This window comes from Mytilus trossulus, chromosome 10 (genome assembly GCF_036588685.1).
Source record: "Mytilus trossulus isolate FHL-02 chromosome 10, PNRI_Mtr1.1.1.hap1, whole genome shotgun sequence".
In the NCBI taxonomy this organism is placed as follows: domain Eukaryota; kingdom Metazoa; phylum Mollusca; class Bivalvia; order Mytilida; family Mytilidae; genus Mytilus; species Mytilus trossulus.
The window spans coordinates 62,958,601-62,981,348 of NC_086382.1; the positions used below are offsets into that span (position 1 = coordinate 62,958,601).

Here is a 22,748-nt window from a genome sequence, read left to right on the forward strand (position 1 = left end):
AACAAGACCAACTCTGTTCTCTTTCATATTTGGGCTTGTCCGTTTTGATTCCAATCATTCTTTCCATGCGGATATTTGTCTCATTATATTGGAGTTGAAACACATGCATGTTTCAACTGCTCAGTCCTTACCCTCGACGCAGACGACGACATCATACCATTATATACGATCCATAAAAAAAGTTTTGCGGTAGTATTAAAACAAATATGACGGACAAGAAAATTTCGGCAACTTCTACTTAAATAGTCATAGAAATATAGTCAACGCAATTTGACTGACCTGGTAATAAATCTAAGACAATGTGTGACATTCTTGTCCTACTTGTGTTTTTGTCAAATTGTCTAATTGTAAATACTTAGTACATTATGTGTTTCATGGCAAGCTTGACACTTATTTTTCATTAAAAGATTGTGTTACATTTATATGTAAGTTTCAAGGAATTTACCACTTGTTTGCATTTTAAGACAGTGTGTGCTCCTCATGTAAATGTTGGTATCATTGTTTGTCCTGATATTTAGCTGAACGTAATAAATCATCATTTGGTCTGATAAATTGAGCAATAATTTTAACGATCTTTGTGATTTGTTCATTTTTACAGCAGATTATGTATATGTTGTGACTAATATAGTGTTATGATACTTTGCTGATACCTTGATGATTTTTTCCCTTGATGTTACCCTTTTTAATTTTACAATGCTGAAACATAGTAGTTTGTCATCGTACTACAGTGGTTTTTTTTTACATATGACATGGCGCTGTATTTATATATCTTGTCATTGTGTTATTGTGCCATGCTAAATGTTTTTTTAAATCCTAATATCTATAATTAGTTAATTTACATATTTTTTGTTGGTTGTCAAAATTAACAGTTTTTTCTGCTGTACCCCTGTTTTTCTGTAGCTTTTTTAATTATTGTGTTTGTTTAATTTGTTCACACATCATTGATAATATTTTGGAATTGTATGCGACTGTCATACAAGTGAGAGATTTACATGTAGCTAGCTATCAAACCAAGTATACTCCACCAATTTTTACTTAAGAAAATGCATGTACCAAGTCAAAAATATGACAGTTGTTTTCCATTCGTTTGATATGTTTGAGCTTTTGATTTTGCCAGTTCATTAGCGACTTACCATTATAAATTTTCCTTGGAGTACAGTGTGTTTGTGTTTGTGTTTGTGTTTGTGTTTGTGATTTTTATTTTTTGTTTTGGTTAATTGAAATAAATGAGGTAATAATTACAAATGCTGCAAACTGTGGTGATATTGTTAGGTGTGATTGCAATGTTTTTACGTTACTGTGTCGACTTTGACTCTTTTTACCTTCTAAGGCTGCCAAGGAAGCTTACTTTTATTTTTATGGATTATTAGTTACTTTTTCTTTATTTATACTTATTTACTTATTAGATAAGATTTGGAAGTTAGATATCACATTGTAGGCTATTGAATATTTCGGTGCCCGATGACTTTCAAAATACGGATGAACGTGTGTTAAATTCAATTATACGAATTCACTTTCATGAAGTATGCAAAGTACGTATATATACATAATGAACATAGTTACTATAAAGGATGACATAAGAAAATATGAACTTTCCCATTTATGATTACATTCGAAGAATTGAAATGCAATATGGATAAAATCGTGTTGAATCGTAAAACAATTCACAGTTCAGTTTAAAGTCAATATTGCTTTATCAGTCGTCGAAATGTATTTGGCTTATACGAAGTCCTTGTTTAAGTTATTCTCACTTGCTCATGATTTATCGGCGAGTTGTATATCTTAATTGCTTGTAACCTACTCAAATCAGTGGATAATTTGTTCCAATATTCATTCCTTGCCACATTTTGGCATATTCATATCTCCATTTATACGCATTAGATCGCTGTAAGTATTTGTTTGATCGGTTCTAGAAGAAGATAATTCAAGATAGGGATTCAAAGATTCTAAACTTGAATTATTTATCTTTGAAGAAAGCTCCGTTTGTTCGTCAATGGTGTCATATATAGCCGAAACTGTTGATATTCGATTATCAGGTTCTGCATAAGTTCGTTCCGATCGTTGAAGAGTATTACGTCTTCGATACCAGAATATCAGTATCAGAACTAAAGTTATTAGAATAACAAAAACGACACCAATTATTGGATATACGATTATCTCCCGTGAAGTGACACCTGTGGATAAAAAGTGAAATTCGATTGTTGGTATTAAATGCCATGGATAAGTGGCGTCTTTAAAGACAATGGCGTATATTGAAATGTTATCAATAATTAATTCTGATGAAATTAACTATTTAGTGTATTGAAATTTTATAAAATCTCTTTTCGTATTTTCATAAGCAATGGGTTTAAAAATGGTTTTTCTTTGCATTACATTTATGTATATAGAGGGAGTTTGATTGGTTCGCAATTTTCTTGTTTTCAAGCAATATTTTTTGTTCGCTAGGCTTTCCTTACACATGAAATTTTTGAATCAACTGAGTTAGACACAACATAAAAACCAAAAATATGAGGCGGATTTGAGATTTCATTGTTTATCGTGCTCGAAATGATTGCAAAATTCAGGCAAACTTGACAATCAACCCAGTCTCTAAAACAACACAACAAAATCGACGGTAGCACAAAAAAAACAGTTATATACGAGAAAATACTAACACAAAATACCATGCTTTCAATTAGGTACGATGTAGAAAAAAACAGCAATGTAAAACAATGGAAAAGGTATAAAAGCAATAATTGTTTATTTAACAAAATACAATTTATCAGAATTTCTATTGATTCAGACGTTTACTTGACGTATTTATTTTTGGTCATTTGTCAAAGTTTCAACCTATTGCATTTACTGCAGAACTTCACTAGGTTTTTGTTTTATGATCTAAGTTCTTGTTAATGGTATACGCAATAATAACAGTGGGAAAGCCAGTGACATTGGAGAGCTACTTCCGGTAGTCCCGCGGGAAAGGGGACATAATCTAAAAATTTTGAGGTGGCGCTGTAACCAGCGTGTAAACAAAAACGTAGCCAGTGCTTCAGACAATAAATCTATTAAAACAACGTATCATCCATCAGTATTTGAGGTTAATTTTTCATTAGAATAGATTTTGTCACACGACTGCCAAATTCGGTATTCAAATAAGTGCTCCGTTACTGAAATATGATAAACCAAAAGACTACCTCCGTTGATTTCCAAAAAACCGCGGGTAATCCCCACGACTACAAACAACTGACACAAATACATCCTAAAGCTTTTCATTGGTCGAGATATAAATAAATGTGACCTAGAAACATATGGGCACATGACTATGTACAGGATTCCCCGTCACTCTGAGTCTTGTTTACATAATAAATACTTCAACCGGAGGTCAAAATTCAACATTTTTCAGACGTTTCGGGAGTTATTTCGGTGCAAAATCAAGCAAATTATGTCATATTTTACAGATTCTAAGCACAAAATTGATTGAGACAACGAAGGGTGATGATGTTTTCAGGATTTTAAATATATTTTACTTAAAATGTTAAGTGGTGGAAGGCTCGACACCGTCATTTGTTGATGTTTACAAGTTGCTCAAACTCCTCGTATCACATTTTCTGTAGTTATTTAATTATGCTGCTGTTGTATAACAGATTTATGGGCGAGATTTATGTAGTACATTGAAACTGGTTTAATCTATGAACGAATTTGTCCATATAAATAACTTCCATTGTCTGGAAGTAGACCTACCCCCCTTTTTTCAAAAAAAAAAATCAGTTAGTCAAAAGTTGTTGACTGAATAAGCATGCAAAAGTGCAAAGTGTAAGCACTCAGGTAGTCTTTGTTTTAAGCCAATTTTTAGGGTAATGGTTACAGTCATTCTTTCATTCTGTAAATTATTATAAATCTGAAATGTTTCAACTTGTCAATTTTAAAAAGTACATGTACCAATCAACAAATATTGCCTGCCTACTACTGATGCATCAATAATTTTCATATTTTGTTCTTGTTTATATAAAAAATACTAGGCAAGTGGGAAGTTAAAACACTCACACATGTTTATAAATGTCTGTCCTTACCATGCTTATCAAGCAACCTGATATACACTGTGACTAATTATTCATGTTTGAGTGTGTCTGTGCCCTGGGGCATATTTAACTCTTGAGAACTTGAGATTAACATTCAATAGGAATGCCCAATGCCTAGTTCATCAAATTCTTAATACATGTTAGAGCTACATCTATATGACCATTTAAAGCATTAACAAAATGCGATCACTTCCAAGGTCTACTTTAAAAATGGTATATGAATGTCTCACTCTGATTTTGGTGATCCTGTTTTGTTGCATTGATATAACTGCTTGACCCACATTTTTATTTTACACCAATCTACAGGAAAACAAATCTTGGACACAGGATCTATAGTTTATTAAGAATCATACCATTCCTATATCTGTGTGCTGATTTTTCTGCAATAGAATACCTTTCGACACATTTTACTCCATTCTAAAAGCACACAATTGCAATAATTTGCAAAATCATGTGTTTACATATCTAGGAAAAGGGCACATAGACATCTCATTCATAATACTACACATGGAGCAGGATCTGCTTACTCTTCCATAGGACCTGAGATCAATTATATATTGTGGGTTCAAGATGATCAGTATCTTTTTTTAAATTTGTATATTAGTTTAAACTTTTCATCAAAAAGTCTGAAAAAAAGAGATATGTATCTACTGAAAATGATTTATTTAGGTGCAGGGGTTACCACACTTTGAAATCTACATGGAAGCAAAACAGTGAAAGGTCATGTCATGATAGGCCACTTGAGAGACCAAACTTTCCATTTAAGTCATTCAAACCTTATAAAGAATAAAAGACCATCATTTTAACTTTTTATATCTTTTATTTTTCTTATGTCTCAAATACTACAATACATACATGTATATGTCTGATACAAGTGACAGATCCAGAACTTTTTCTATGGGGGGGGGGGGGGGGGGGGGGGGGGGGGTTGCTGCTGCTGACTATTTTAAGAGGGGCCCGCTCCAGTGATTCCCTATTTAATCAACCAATTTTTTTCCTATGAAAGGGGGGCCCTATGAATATGCTAGCTTTGCATCAATGAATCTCAGGATTTTCAATGACATTAAGTGATATTGTATTGCAACAGCATAGTGTCTCGTGTACATTTACCCCACGTTATCAATATAAAATGGTGGAGTGTTTCACATTGTATGTATATTTGAAAATATAAAAATGTTTATTAATAAAAGTTTATTAAATAATGAATAAATACAAAGTCATAAAAAAATGTTAAAATGAAAAATATGTAAAAAGTATTTTAAACAATTAAGGAGAACTATTGTTAACATTAAAAAGTTTTTTTTAAAGTAAAATCAAGTCAAATAGTCCTCTGTCCCATACATGTAAATCCTCAATATAGAAATCCTGCTCTTCTTATTCCTATTGTTATCTGAAAATATATAATTTATGCAGATGATATTATCAAATGAATTTAATTTCAAACTTCTTTAGAGTTGCTATATGATCGGTAAATTATAATATATATTTTAATTGTCTACTGACAAAAACATGATCTTCTGAGTTCCCAATTTAAAAAAAAATGTTGAAAGGAAATACTGGAATCTGAAGGATCAATCCCGAAATCCTGAGCTAAAAAATACCCAATCCAGACGTCCCGAAAAAGGTCCTCTAGAAAAGGTAATAATTATACACACCAACAGATGTTTGGAGAAATTTTCTACTTATAAAGTCATTTACTTAGTATCTAAAATTCATCACCATAATAACATATCAACCTTTTTAATAGATATAAATAATGTTTAAATAAAGTATAAAGTAATATGCAACATTAAATTATCTTACAGGTATCTGTTATTTAAAAGATAACTTTTCATTCAATCATTCATATCTTTAATTCTTCATACCAGTAATTGATAATAAATGTATCCAAGGCCAATAAAACCTGGCCACAACACCTAGCCAATACTGAAGGTGGCAATAAAATTCAACAATAAATCACATAATTTTTTTTTAGCATGGAAGGAGGGACAGAATTTATACTTTCCTACTGGTGAATATTTCATATACCTGAAATCTTTAAAAGATATTTAACATGCCCATATGCACTATTCAGCAAAAATAATAGTACTGTTGTTCACATAGACAAGGGTCTGGATGGGGTGTTCTGCATTTCTTTATCATTTAATCCTTAAGTTCATTTGTCTCTATTTTTTTATACTATTTGTCCATAATTTCTCTTTCCTCAATATATAAATAAGCACATCAATAGTTCAAAATGATTTTGACTAGACCTCTGGCTTGCTGCTAGGAATATGTAGATTTTTTCTGGGATGCATAGGAAGTCGTCCCAGAAAAAAAGTAGTCTTGTCAGACTTCATAATTATTTGGACTAGCATGTCATTTGCTCTATTTTATTTTTTTTCTTATTGATTTCATGGTAAATTTTCTCTATTCTTGTTCCTTTAGTAATAATTCTCTAATTATTTATATGTTTTAATAGTCATAGTTCCTAGTGGCAGATCCAGGGATATGGTTCCAGTGATTGGAATCTCCCTTTTTTGGGGACGATCAATGCATTTGAATGGGGACATATATTTGGAAACCCCCTTTATCCTGGGGATAGTTATTTTTTTCCTTTATTTTTATTGTTTGTTTTTTGTCACACTTTTTGGGTTCAAAAATAAAAATGTTAACCTTTTTACTATTCGAGCCAACCAAACAAATCAGCACAAATGCTTTACACAACTGTAAAAATATAATTAAAATTTAAATGCTTAGACATGCCAAAATTGAAGTTTTATTCAAATTGAAGTCTCACCGCTGGAAAAGGGGCGTTTATTTACATGTGGTCTACGGAAATTTACTTGATTTCAGAATCGAAAAGAAGCAAACATGTAGCCATAACCCGATCAGATCAATAAATTATGTTATGGATAGTATTCATATCTTTCTACTAACCATTAAAAGTAATAATACTAGGATTTCGTGAGCTCAGAAACCTTAATCTGTTGAAAAATGGCGTCGATTTATGTGCTTCCTTTTCGCAGCCTCAGTTACAATTTGACACGGAGTGATGGGTATTTATGCAAATATTTAGGGACTCCTATCATCATAGATACTATTTTTGGTCATGTTATATTTAAATAGCCAATAGGATGCAAATGTGTCAGTTATTTTCAGAAGGGGGAAACACCCGCCATATTTTTATCTTCCAAATCACAACGTCACTTGCCATTTTCAGATGTTCGTTTCTTGTAAAATAAAATCTTCTAAGAAGAAAAAATAGCATGGTCACCTGTAAAACTTACCTATATAACTAATTGATGATGAAATGACACAAGTTTAATTGTCTTTAAGGATAAATTTCTCGAAAAATCACACGTACACGATGTAAACAAATTGCCGCGATGGCGCGATACTGTCGCCCTCTATGAAAAATCGCGATTGTCGCCCTTGATTTTTTGGCCGTTACGTCATATGGAAGGAGGCGCAGAATCGATCCGTGGCTTTCCCACTGTAATGAATCATTTTGTCATCATAAATTATGCAAATTACTGTAGCACTAATAATATATGTTCGCTTTCAATGTTTTGCTTGAAATCGTTATTGTTTTGTTTTTTACATAATCAATATACCTGTATCTTTAGTCAAATCTGGATTTGATATTTCTGTGTCTATAATAAATTGCATTTATATATTATTGTAGCACATCCATATTACTATAATAATCGTTTTTATCTTTACAAAAGTGTTTAAACAAAACAGACTTTATTTTAGGGTTGAATGCTATGATATATATTAGTTTTCAAATTTAATAAAGACACCTTAAAATCATGAAAGAGAATTGACTTAATGTATAAATGAGTTCGTTTTGAACTAGTACTGTACAACATCAGTCTACACGATGTTTATTGTTTATAATCAATGGAAAATAAAGAAGTCTGCATGTACGACATTGCGTCTCTCGTGTTATCTCTCGGTGTAAGCTATTTTGTTTACCATGAACACTAACAAATATCATAACTTTGACTCACAAACCATGTATTTTTTGGTTCTTTTCATATCAATAAACTCATAATATGTATTCAATGTAGAAAAATGTATACCGTTGGTTATGAAATATCTGCAAAGAATGGTATAAAGGAAAAATGGAAAATTCGTTCTGCGAAAGATGCAAACTTAATTTTTATTAAATTGACAACAAATTTGAGATGGTATCTGAGTCATATGGTTTTGTGTACTGAAAATTTTATTCTAAGTCAATATTTAACTTTCCATTTTTATGAAATGAGTGAATAAAAATGGCACAAAGTCTAAGGTCATTGATATTTTTAAACCAAAACAAAACAGTGATTTTTATTAATAACTATCAACGGATATACCTACAATGTATGATTCTGGGAGGCATTAGATTGTTAAGAAACATAAGGTCATTTGTATTCGAATTATACTTTATCATCAAATGCAGTCTACTACGATTAGATTTTGTTAACCTTTATAAAAAAAAATTTTTTTTTATTATTATTTACATGATCATATTATATTATTTCCACATCATAAATTCAAATATTTTTTGACTTACCCATAGTAATACAAGTCTTATTATCAGATAACAAAATATAAAAATCTGGACACATGCATCCAGATAAAGAACTTTGAGCGCTGTTGTAAGCGGGTAATGGAAAGCAAATATGGCTACAACCGCCGTTATTTGTTTCACATACATTGTTCCCTGCAAAATATCAACCAAAATATATTTTATGATATTAAACGTAGTTTAAGAAAATAGAAAACACTTAATACGTGACCTCTGAAACAGAGGACAAACAAAAATAGATCCACATAAGTTATTTCCTACATTAAAATGCTTGTGTTTAAGCTGCTGTCATCAAAACAAAATTGACAGAAATTTGAGCATTTATTGATTGAACATACATTTGTATTTAAACATCTATTTATTTAAAAATTAGTCGTTTTGCAAAGAATGCCCGGGATACTCTTGAATAATTATATATATAAATAAAATTTACTGAACAAGTACACATTCCAAATGTTTACTGGAGTTCTTTTCTTGTTATCCTTTACTGATTGGTTTGCATTAGTGAAATGTATTTTATAACCTTTCGTCAGGATAAAAACCGCAATTTTTATACGTGTGCATGTAAAACAAATTTCGTTGTAGAAGGGTCTAAATACAGCACAAACAACATTTTCCAAAAGACCGAAAAAGTGAAAAAGTATATTTTAACAAAACGCATTTGACTAACTGGTCGAACAACTGATGTTCTTATACCCTATATATGTAGTGTGCTATATCTAATCTTGTCATTGACTACTTTCGATTTAATTCATTAATGAACGAAACTCGGGACGATTTTTTAACTTTGCATATTGTATTAAACATGTTATAATGTTGAAAACTGGATGTCTTGTATTTATTTCAAAATCATTTTGGTATTGTGCCGTTTGGTTATAGTCTATGTGGTGTTCAAATCACATCGACTTTTAATCTTTTCATTTAAAAAGTTTTGTGATGTTCTTTGCAATGTTTATATGAAACATATACATACCCTGAGAACGTTAACAGTACAAATTAAAATTTTTATATTCGTGGTTCCCTGTTCCCACGAAATCCTCTAATAATGGTATTCAACGAATATTTATGAATCCACAGTGGATCCTTTTTATTCTTCATTATTCTGCTCGTAATTATCATTTATATTATCATAATCATTATCATTTCCTGCAATTTTGAATATTATTTTACCGAATAATCACTTCACATCTTATTAGATTGAAAAGGAAACATCTACAAACACAAATGTTAATTGGACTTTCAAGGCCTAAATTATTTCACTAATAAACCAGTTTTGATGAAATAGTTAACATGACTTCACAGTTTATTGTTCAGAATTTTCAGAAAATGTTAAGATAAAAAAAAGTACCCCGAAGGACAAAGATTCATTTATAAGTGCTTCAAATGTGGTAATGCATATAAAACGAAATTTGATTAAGAAGACGCAAAATACATGCATCCAGAAGTAATCTAATAAAAATATTAAGGCCAAAAAGTTACCACAAATATATAAAACATCTAAAAAAATACCTGAAATTATAATGTTTTGTTAGCGAAACTGATTTTTATGGCTATAACATCCAACTCCGCTGTATATTTTTTTTTCAAACCGTTGTGTTTTTTGAAATCATAACTAAGTAAACAATTAAAACTTATATCAAAATTGTGCATTTTCCAATTTTCTTTCAGTTATAAAAATATTACCTATAGGTTGGACATCATCTGCAAATACTTGTATTCCCATAGGAGAACGAATATATTTTACAACAACAGAAAACTCCTGACCGGTGTATTTATTTACTCTACAAATAGTTCTATACTGCCAATTAGACCAATACACATAACTTCCATACACCACTAAATCGTATGGTTTGGGTAAAACATCAGCATTTTTTATTATGGTATAGGTATCTGTTCCATCAAACCTTGTACTTTTTATCTGGTTTAAAGAACCATCAATCCAGTATAACCTTTTACCAATATGATCTGCAATTATAATATTCTTTTGAGTACATTGTTTTGTAAGTAGAATTCTGTTGTTTCTGGGAGGTGAATTTTACTGTAGATGTTAGATATATACAATATATACACATAGTCGATAAATATAAAATTGATTTGTACGAGCTTTAGTAACAGGACGAAAGGCGAGTCTCATTGAGCTTTTCTCCTGTTTTATAGCATGTACAAACACACTTGTTATTCCTGGCATTGAACATATTAAGTTTTGTCTTGCAATTTACACCTGGTACTTCAGAGTTGATTTTGTTTTTAAATCCAAAGCAATGTTTCTGTTTTTTTTTTAAAGAAATCGACATAGTTTAACTCGGACCGTGAAGAGAATTCTATAATAAATTGTTACCTCGAAAGAAATATCCATCTAACCGCTTGTACGACATGAAAGCAAGTAACAGAAGACTTTATTTGAAAGAAAAATGTATTTGTTTACCTGTTATTTGTACAAAAGTTGGATGGTTGCAGAATAAATAAGAATAGTGTGTAAACAGGGACCCGCATGTAAGAAGTTATAAGAAGGTGTAGTATAATTGTGCCAATGAGGAAACTCTCCATCCAAATCAAAATTTGTAAAAGTAAACCATTCTACGTCAAAGTACGGTCTGCAACACAAAGCCTTGGCTCATACCGAACAGCTAGCTATTAAGTCGACTATTCCAAACTAAACCAAAACTATATAAAAAGACACACAAAACAAATTATGGAAACTAGCGCATCTTCTGAATTTCTTAATTGCTTCATTTTTCACAAAACAGGTATAATTATATCTTGGTGTCTTACTTTATCATGTTTGTCCACCCATAACAAGTCTTATTCAATATTTTATTTGCTATTTAACTAATTCAAATGGGACTTGAATTACCTATAGTCATTCCATTTGGCCAAATTATATCCGAGTTTATAATAATTGTTCTCTCTCCTCCGTCCATTCTGCATCTTTCTATTCTTGGCTGGCTCCCCCAATCAGAGAAAAATAACAAACTGAAAAATATGTCATTATGTAACATAAGATGAATGGTTGCATTTGTTTACAGCACTATGTAGGCTAATGCTTATTTTTCTATCTGGTTCTATTGTCTCTTGTCTGTTTTGCTGTATAGTGAAAAGTACAGTTTTTGCAAAAAAAAACAATCAGTTAAATGAATAAACCATGTTGAATTGATTAACCTATTAATTGTTGATTTTTTTTTCTCAAGATTCATAACACATATTTTGTTACTATAAAAGCCAGAAACAAAATCTTTACTAATTTAGTGGGTTATTAAACGTAGAAATACGGGAGGAAAATCTTTATAACAACTATTAACGGATTGTATGATGAGTACGGATGGATACATTATCGTACAATATGGTACATACAGAAATAAAAGAAAGCTGAAAAAAGTGTTTTGTATTGTAACGAGACACTTACTTTTGTCATATCAGTCATTGAATACTATGTAGCTATAAGAAAAGCAAACTGATACCAGGCAGTACATTTCGTTGTATACCCTCTGCTCCCTTCCCCAAAAAGCTTTTAATCTTTAAGACTGACATACAATAACAATACTGCTCATCCATCTTTTAAATAGACATATACACAAAATCCTCGACCGCTCTACCAATACCAAGATTTTTTCTCAAATAAGACAACAATCTATTTATGTTCTCATGATATTGCAAACTCACCCAGAATTTGGATCAACTACTATGGCCCTTGGTTGCTCAAGCCTACTATCATTTTTTATTAACGTTTTTTTGTTGGTTCCATCCAGACGCGACACTTGTATATGGTTATGACCAGTATCTGTCCAGAACAATAGATTATACATCCAGTCAATAGCTATCCCATCAGGAACGTCAACTGTTTCTACAACAATGTCTTCAATGGAACCAGAAATGGACGTTCTACTAACCACACTCCTAAATTAAAAAAGTGAATAAGTCCTAGGAGAAAATATGCCTATATATATGAAAAGTCCGAGGATCTTTTCTTGATTTACATTCACCAGGAATGTTCTGAGCCTCATATCTAAAGGCTAATGATGTATGAGATCCGAAACACGGGAAGCTGTATGACAAAAGGACCTTACGGAAATAGCTAAATCGATCAAAAGTGAATTTTGACCGAAGCAGTTAGAACCGTTGTTTATAAATACATTGATAATTTATGTACGAGCAATTTAAGAAAACGATGTAAAAGAAATTTATACATTCATCAACGTTTTACTTTGAGTGATGTGTTTTTTACGTGAAATAATAAAATTTCCAATGAACAACTTAAATGGGCACTAGATACTAAATAAAACATATTATTTGACATATGAATTGTTTTGTGAACATAAATTAATGAAAGAGATATAATGAATAATATTTCGTTTTTACCAGTCAAAATGGTTCAGTGTTGTCCAAATAATCTAAGAACCATCGATGATGAGTCATTAACATGCAGTTAATGATAAAAACTGATTGAATCCGTATTCAATTGACATTTAATTCCTTAGCTAGAGATTGACTAGCATGAACTATGTGTGTTCATTTATCATAAGGGCACGAATGTCAACATTGAAAGTGAAAGTGAAACAAGTGTAAAATCATTTACTTGACTGATTCGACCCACAAATCTGAATTGATGAACATGAATTTGAAAGCCAATACTCATTTAAGAAAGTCACATCTCTCTTTATTGTTCGTTGGTGAATGAATAATCAAAACTGTTAACAAAGTGAATTTTGCATGCACGTGTGTTCAAGACATATCAAAACACAAAATGCAAACCTAAAAATGGCACACTTGGACTTCCCTTAGATTAAAAAAAAGAGAAAAATCGCAAACAAAACAAGTACATACATGGATTTACAGAATAATGAATGCAGGCATATACACACCTGGATATCTTTTTTGCACGAACATCAGACCAATAAATATATCCCTGATCATAATGGATATCGAGATCTACAGCATTAGTTATTCTAGATGCTATAGTTTCTGTAACATTTGTCTCAAGGTCCACCCTTTCAATGGTGTTGATATTAGCATAGGTCAACCATTTACCAGAACCTAATATAAATATATATATCAAAATATGGTATATAGTTTACTTTATGTCTATTTCGACACTACAAATAGCCAACTACTGTAAAAACAATGTTTTGCTATTCTATTACTGTCCAAAAAACAATTATGTTGGAAGTTTTTTTTGCAGACCGCGATTAATAATAAAAAGGTCAACTGTTGTTAGAACAAATATGAATGTGGTGGGACAATATAATATAAACAAGATGACTATAATACTAAAAAAACTTGAGTCCTTGGGTTAGTTATAAAAACGTAAAAAAAACCATATTAAGTTATTTTGTCTACCTATTTTTCACTGGTTTTATATAGTAAAAATATTTTTTTTATGATATACCTTCATAAGAAGTATGACTTTTATAAATTTGAGGTACATGCTAATGAGGTTATTATTATATATTTAGAAACAAATGGCACCAAAAGAAAAACACGCCTCCTAATTGAATGGTCAGCTTAAAGTTCTTAATTACCGATTTTTCATCGTTATCAATGTAATTTTTACCTTTAAAAAGACATGTTTTTGCATCACTGTTTAGTTCGAATCCATCGGCACATGCGCAAACCCTTGTATTTTGAGGAGTTGGCAGACACAGTTGTTCACAGTCACCATTGTTTGGTATACATAGATTCGTACCTGAAATGTATGTTACGTTGTGTGATATAGTAAAAACTATAATGCTTTAATTTAGATTTAGTTATAGATTTCTCAAATGCATTTCTTTATTTAATAAAATTGAGAATGGAAAAGGGGAATGTGTCAAAGAGACAACAACCCGACTATAGAACAGACAACAGCATAAGGTCACCAATAGGTCTTCAATGCAGCGGGAAACTCCCGCACTCGGTGGCGTCCTTCAGCTGGCCCCTAAACAAACATATATATATACTAGTTCAGTGATAATGTACGTCATACTAAACTCCAAATTATATACAAGAAACTAAAATTAAAAATCATTCAGGACTAACAAATGCTAGAGACTCCTGACGTGGGACAGGCGACAGGGAGAAGTCCGAGTCCGATGTCAGAAGAGGTAACAAACTTGTACAACAACAAATATGTAAACAATTTAACTTTAATGTGTTTTTATTAAAACAGAATTGTATTACATAGATGCAGTTTGTCTATTTTTCAAATTTTCAGTACGACAGTTAAGACAACAGCTTAAGTTTTATTCTGATTGCCTGCACACACTAATTGTGCTTTTTATGCAGGAAAAGATAATTTGATTTACAATTGAATTGAATATCAGGATACTAGTACTATAGTTATATGCCGTCAGTTAACAAGTGGTATGTTCATATATGTTTATATCCTGATTGAATTCCATTTTTTTTTCCGCAGATGGTTTTGCAACAAAAATATAATAAATTTTGGAAAGCATATACTTAGTAACATATTTTAATGTAAATATAAAAAGAAATCCCTCTTACCTTGGGGTTGGTTGTCTACACTGTAAATCTTTATACCAACTGGGGTATCTGCATCTGATCTGATAATTTGGAAATTCGATCCAGTCTGTTTATCTACACGACATACAGTGTTGTTGGTGAACTGGGTGATGTATAACCAATCTTTATACACAACCAAACCAAACGCCCAAGGCAAATTATCTGCGGATGTCATAAGTATCCTGATGTCTGTTCCATCCAACGCTGAAGATTGTATTTGCTTAGATTGTACGTGATTGTCCACCCAATAAAGTCGGTTTTCAGCGAAATCTAAATAAGGCGTAAGAAGTAGAATATCACTGACGTAGTGTCCTTCAATCATCGACAGAAATAGAAACTGATGTAAAGAATCAAAAGTATAAAAACAAAATACATTTGTAACTTTATCATGTTTATAGAAGATAGTATCAGAAAAATACCTTCTACTCTTGCTAACTTTGCGTTTTTCAAAGTATACGAATAAAATAAGATGCTGGAAACACGTCAATGATATAGCAACTCAAAGAAACAATAAACCGAACACCCCTTAAGGTCGTACCAAAAATTGAAAAGATACTAGCTTTTGATCATAAACAAGCTGCTGTCCAAGTTGGTAAAAAGTAGATATAGTATATGAAAGTTATCAAAAATTTAAAAAACTTTAACCACAGAGTGAATGTGTTGTTTCCTGGCAGAAAATCTAAGTCCATTTAAAAGTAAAATACGGAAAAAATTAATTCATTTTTATACGAAATTTACTTCTGGATACTATCTAATGATCATAAGCAAGCTTAGTTTAGTTTAAGAAAGAATATTTTAAGAAAGTTATTAAAATTTTAAAAACTTTAACCACAGAGTGAATGTAAGATTCCGGGCAAAAAAACCTAAGTCCATTTAAAAATAAAATATGGAAAAATGGAATTTTATTTTTACAAAATTTACTTCTGGATACTATCTTATGATCATAAAGAAGCTTCTGTCCAAGTTTGGTAGAAATCAAGTATAGTTTAAGGAAGTTATTAAAATTTCAAAAACCTTAACGACACCGACGCCGACGGAATGAAGCATCGCTATGTCTCGTTAGGCTCGACAAAAAGCTTAATATTTCCATAACAATAGAACGCTATTCAAACGTTTATTGACTTTTACAGAGTTTTCTCCGTGTATTGTTTTGTTCCAAATGAAAGGTCAATTTACCTTGTTCAATAATCGTTAAAAATAGATACAATATATATGTTTTCCTTGCAAACCATTCAACAATGGTGTTACTTTGAAGTGAATTGTAATAATTTGCTGTTGCGATAAAATATAGTCAACTTACCAATAGACAATCCATTAGGAGAACCTATATTGGTAGTTACTATAGCTTGTCGGTTGCTTCCATCAAGGCCACATCTTTCGATCTTTGGATCCTCCACATCAGTAAAAAACATCCATCTTTATAATCAAATATATTTATATACATATCTATCACCTTATGCTAGAATTGTAGTAGTTTATGCTAAATCTATTATGTTTTTTCTATATCTGTTTTAGACAATAAAAATATCCTAATGTATGTAAGCAATGCTCATGATCTGTCCCCACTTCAGATATTCAGTTTGTTGTAATATTTTTCCTAAGCTATAAAGCTATTACGAATTTTCAGAAGAATTGTAAAATTTACGTCTACCTTGGAGGGAATTGTCGTTATAAAATGAGGCTTACATAGCTGTATGCATGAATTATTCAACAACTGGCTATATAATTTACAAAAATAAACATTTAAATGAAAGAAGCTAATTTGCGTAAGTACAGTTTATTTTTAGCTGGTTTAAGGTGGTATGGGTGTCTTTCGCCATCTTGGATTGTAAAAAACAGAGAATCTAAGGTCCATATTTTCTATCAAATTAGCAAAATTTGATGCAAGAATGCAGATATTTCATGTGTTTTTACATTTAAAAGATGCAATTTATAAGAATATAACTTATAAATATAAATATATGTACAAGTGTAGATTATTTTTGGTTGTTTTCAAATATTTTGAAATTGTCATTTTAAGGGGAGGTAACTCTAAAACAGTGCATTTTCTGTTGGATTGTTCATGGAATTTTTCTACTTTGTATTTTAGCCGGAAAAAACACACGGTGACCCTATCTTTTCTTTTGATATTATCAAAGCATTGTTTGAAAGCTATATTTTCCTAATTTATTTTACAATTCTATCATTTCGTTTAGTTTCTATTCACAAAATAGTGTTTTTTCCTGTATAATCCATACAAAATTTGTCATTTTGTCACGACCCGTAGCTTGAAAAAATGCACGGTGACCTATCATTTTAATAATATTTTTTAACATGTATCAATAGATACTACATTTTGGCAAAGTATGAACAAATTCTATCATTTTTATTTTAGACTCCCATACCACCTTAAAGACTTCATAAGCTCTGCCAATGTTTTATATAAGTGATTGTTCATTTTGCTGCCTGATAAAAAAAAATCAATAAAAAGGGTGTATTGCGTACACAATAGCATTCCTTTTAAAACGTACATTGTACAAAGCACTTACCCAATATTTGGATAAACAGCAAGAGCACGTGGATATACAAGTTCAGTGTTAATTATAGTTTTTCGTCGAGAGCCGTCCAGGTTAGAGACCATTATATGATCATGACTGGCATCAATCCAATACAGATGATCGTATATCCAATCTACAGCGATAGCATCAGCTAATCCTAAGGTGTTTGTTATTATGTCTTTCGTATCATTTGGGTTATGAAGATTCATCCTACAAAAGATACTAGTACAGCTAGATACATTGTAGTTAGACTTTGAATTGAGAAATATGTTTTTAAGGTGGTACCTAACACTACAGGGAGATTACGCAGTAAAATCAGCTAAACGTTTTAATTACGTTGTGTTGTTAAGGGAATATTAAGCTTCTCAATGATCAAAATAAGTGTTTGTCAATCTGCTATATAACCAGTGTAATTTTTCTGATAAAACGGTTAGTTCAAATATTTTGAAGTTTTTATATTTTTGTCAAAGGGTCAAAGTAAATACTTTGTCAAAATTTTATGAAAATTAAACGAGCCAAATTAATTTTAGTTAAAGTGTTGGGTACCACCTTAATGTCTTTTAATTGTTCCAAAGACAATAAACTCCAATGTGATACTGACCAATATAGACTACAACCTTTTTATCATTATCAAATTCAAATACAAAACAAAACGTATTTTAGTGCTGAATTTGATATTAATTTTGTATTTAAATGTTTCTTGATTCTTTTCTGGTGTAATGTATTGTGTAAAGTTTATTCCATAAATTTAACACGTTCGCATATTCCTTTTATGTTAAAACATTCGTGGAGTTTTTTCTTTGCTTATACATCTAAAGAAAAAACAAGGACCTTGCATTTTTTCTTTGTACTTATACAGACCGTTATTTTATAATGTATTATTGTTCTATGATGATTTTTATACTCCTGTCTTTTTCCTTATATGCTTTGTCTATATGACTTTTTGTGTTTCTTTTTTAACATATGACGTATCTATGTACTTATACATGCCGTCCGGCACGGTGTAATTGTGCCATGGTAATGTGTGTTTACATATCTAATTGTTTTATTGCGGCGATTAAGATAATAATACAATGTTGACCGCTTTATCCCTATTTTGTCGTTTAAACCTTTTATGTCTGTTTGTTTTATTCACACATCGTTGTCAAAATAACGACATACAAGAAGAGGTTAAGCAAGCTGTAAAACCAGGTTTAATCCACCATTTTCTACATAAATAAATTCCTGTACCAAGTTGTGCATTTGAATGATGTTGTTCATTCGTTTAATGTGTTTTATGTTTTGATTTTGCCATTTGATTCAGGACTTCCGTTTTGAATTTTCCTAGGAGTTCAGTATTTTTGTGATTTTACTTTTAAGTCTTTATTTTTCGATGTTTTGTTATGAGTACTATTGTTTGTTTCTGTGTCTTTCTCATTTTCTATAGCAAAGGCGTTGTCAGTTTATTTTCTACTTTTTACATGAGTTCACATAATCTTTTGGTATCCTTCGTCTTCCTTTTAAAATTGAGAATGGAAATGGGGAATGTGTCAAGGAGACAACAACCCGACCATAGAACAGACAACAGCAGAAGGTCATCAATAGGTTTTCACCGCAGCGATAAATTTCCGCACCCGGAGGCGTCCTTCAGCTTGCCCCTACACAAATATATATTCTAGTTCAGTGAAAATGAACGCCATACTAAACTCCAAATTATACAAGAGAAACTAAAATTGAAAATAATACAAGACTACAAAATGCCAGAGGCTCCTGACTTCGGACAGGCGCAAAAATGCGGCGGGGTTAAACATGTTAATCCCAACCCTCCCTCTTTACCTCTAGCCAATGTAGAAAGAAAAGTAAACGCATAACAACACGCACATTAAAATTCAGTTCAAGAGAAGTCCGAGTCTGATCTCAGAAGATGTAAGAAAAGAAAATAAACAAAATGACAATAATACATAAATAACAACAGACTACTAGCAGTTAACTGACATGCCAGCTCCAGACTTCAATTAAACTGATTGAAAGATTATGTCTTCATCATATGAATTTCAGGCACAATCCCTCCCGTTAGGGGTTTAGTATCATACCATCATAACATATATGAAAAGAACATAACCCGTGTCATGCCAATAACTGGTTTTTAAAATAAATGTGTTTAGTTCCGATGCAAAGACCCTATAAATGAATCAATATTAAAGCCAAAATATGCAATCTTTAATGACCTGACAACAGTATCGTACCTATATATCGTCTTAATAAGTCTATTTAAAGGTTGTGTTAGCTTCTGAGGTGAATACTGACAGTTTGTGCTTTCTAAAGAATATTACCATAAAAGATTGGATGTGAAAAACCTGAACGTATAAGAAGTCTGCATGTTGAGCTATATTTACGAATGATGTCCCTGTAACGATGATCAAATTTAGTAAATGTTTTGACTACTTTGTGATATCAAAAACCCTGGTGTAATACTTTTTCAGTGATACATAAATTTCTTTCGTTAAAATCTAAAACGTTGTTACATACACGAGCGAATCGTACAAGTTTACAACTTTTGTTATTTTAAAACTAAGCAGCCAATATCTTTAAGTTGTTAGATTAGTTTTACCTTGATATACGATCAGCTACTTGATCTGAATAATACATGAAGCCTTTGGTATAATGATAATCTACCGATACAGCACCAACCAAGCCTCTCACCAACGTACTGTTCGTCCATGTATCCATTTCTAGTCGGTCAATTGTTAATTTGTTTGTATGCATTAACCATGGATTAGCATCTATTATAAAAAACTAAATATACAAAATGTTGAAAATTCATTGAAAAGTCAACAATTTTATAACAACATTTAGTGCAAAAAATATTTTTAAATATTATTCAAAGTTCAATAATTTATTCAAGATGGCATGATGTTTAATAATTGTACCCCTTGGTTTTTTTTAAACAAGTTAGTTTCTACGTAAATATCTAGACTAAAGTGTGGTTAAGGTTATTCTTAGAAATTTCCCTATATGTTAATGTTTATTTGTAAACTCATCATTTTGTATCAATAAATTTGTTCTAACATTTAATATAGTATGCATACAAAAATCTAAATAGAAAACAATATTTATTTTATAATGTATCTTGTAAACGAAATAAATAATCGTTTCTTTCCGCCACCATATTGAATGTGGTTAACTGAATAAAAATGTACTCTTTGACAAGCATTACATTTATGTTTGGAATTTAAAAACTATTTTGATAACAATGGTTTTATAAAATAAAAACACTGAAAAAATTATTGCAACCGACCACCGCTCTCCTGCGTATACCAGTCATTTTTACAATTTAAGAAATACAATTACAAATGCAACCTCAGATTCTACATCTCATTATTAAAACAAAGGTGCTGTGATATGCTCCATTTTGTATATATTCCACTGCAAATGTCGTTTCAAAGTCAATTCTTTAAAAGCTTGTTGCGTCTAGAGGGATTAATTGAGATATAAAATGTGATTTCATCTATGCGGTGGCAGGGACGCATTTTAAGTCGTAGCTTTATAATTCGGGCGACAATCTCTTTTCTGGCAGCATGTGAAGGAATTTACATACTCAAAGATTTTGACTGTAACAAAATAAATATATTCTCTTTTAAACATGTATCAGACAAGGAAGTCCTTGTGATATAAAAATAGTTTTCGCTAATGTTAATATTGATAACTATTTTTGTTCAGGTCAATTAGGCATAGCGTATTAGTAACACTTAACACCATGTATTTGTATTATCAATGATTTAAAGTTACAAATAATATTAAAAAAGTATTCATCGACGCGTTTTATGAATCCTGGTGTCAAAAATAGTTATTTCGGCCTTTGATTTATTTGAAATATATATTATTGTTCTATTTTGTATGTTTTTGTTTTTAAAGTGAGTAGGCAAAGGGTTTAAAGTTAATCATTCTTCGTCACTTTTTTTATGATCCTTTTTGGCACTTATCCTGTATTCAACCTTGTTTATTGTGTCGGGCTTCAATTAAGTTCGTCTTTATTTGGTTAATTTGTTCCCTATTGTACATATTTTGTCTTTTGTTTGAAATTTGACACTGATATTTAATTGCACATCACAAATATCATTTGACATTTCTGTATTCGATTACAAAGGTTTTGTTCCTGTTCCGCATGGTGAGAAATAGCAAATGTGTCTTGTTCTTATTCGATCATTCGCTGTCAAATATTTTGTATTTTGACTTTCTAAACCATGATTAACAACTGGTGACGATTTTGTTATCCTGATAATACTGCTAATGTTAATGTGTTGGAATTTATCTTACATAAATAAAATAAACGTTTAAAAAAAGAAATATCAAATAATTTTATAGATTAGGGTCTCTAGGAACGCATTATAAACAGTAAAATGATGCCATAAATGAAAAGTTTGTGTTAGGCTATATAATAACATTTGTATATTGAGTAGAGGATGAGACGTCTCTTATATTTTTAACCGCTAGCAGAACGTCTTCAATAGCATGCTGTACAAATACGCCAAACTTATATATATAGAAAAAAAGGTCGGTATTTTTGTTTCATACAAGGTGTCATTTTGGATCGAAATACAATTTTGATAGTTCATAAGATTGTTCTTTGTCTTCGGCTATATAAAATGAACAGTCCCGTTATAAACTATAAAAAAAATCGACTATTTCAAAATACGTAAGATGAATAAAAAAAATATGAACCAAATTGGTCTTTAATATTTATAAAATATTATATATATATATATATATCACTCTTACCTTCAGCTTTTATAGTAATCCAGACATTAATCATGAATTCGAAAATTATAAATGCATGCACATAATGTTTAAATTCGTTCGCCATTTTATTCAAATTAAATATACTAAATTTTCCCAAAGGAGTTTAACAGATTACATTCGTTTAGTTAATTGAACTTCATAACATGAAATAAAATGATATCATTTGTAAACTTTTAAATAAGTCTATGACGAAAAAATAATAACAAAAATATTATAGCAGTATGTGTGTATTTTTACATCTTATTTTTATTTAATATTTAACCCATTGTTACCTTGCATCGAACAAGGAAGTTAATCTATGTTAATATGCATATACATGAA

General features: G+C 30.9%; 1 protein-coding gene across 1 annotated transcript; it reads right to left on the bottom strand.

Moving 5' to 3' along the window:
• Positions 1-409: 409 nt before the first annotated feature.
• Positions 410-22,512, bottom strand: LOC134688358 (low-density lipoprotein receptor-related protein 6-like). The gene is made up of 13 exons (XM_063549018.1): positions 22,407-22,512; positions 20,239-20,410; positions 17,640-17,858; positions 16,412-16,527; positions 15,094-15,381; positions 14,165-14,296; positions 13,476-13,647; positions 12,277-12,510; positions 11,471-11,589; positions 10,300-10,581; positions 8,602-8,751; positions 7,655-7,693; positions 410-2,174 (listed from the first exon to the last, which is right to left on the bottom strand). Exons 1-13 carry the CDS (start codon positions 22,489-22,491, stop codon positions 1,831-1,833), a joined length of 2,352 nt encoding a protein of 783 aa, XP_063405088.1. The 5' UTR covers positions 22,492-22,512; the 3' UTR covers positions 410-1,830.
• Between the last annotated feature and the right edge of the window lie 236 nt (positions 22,513-22,748).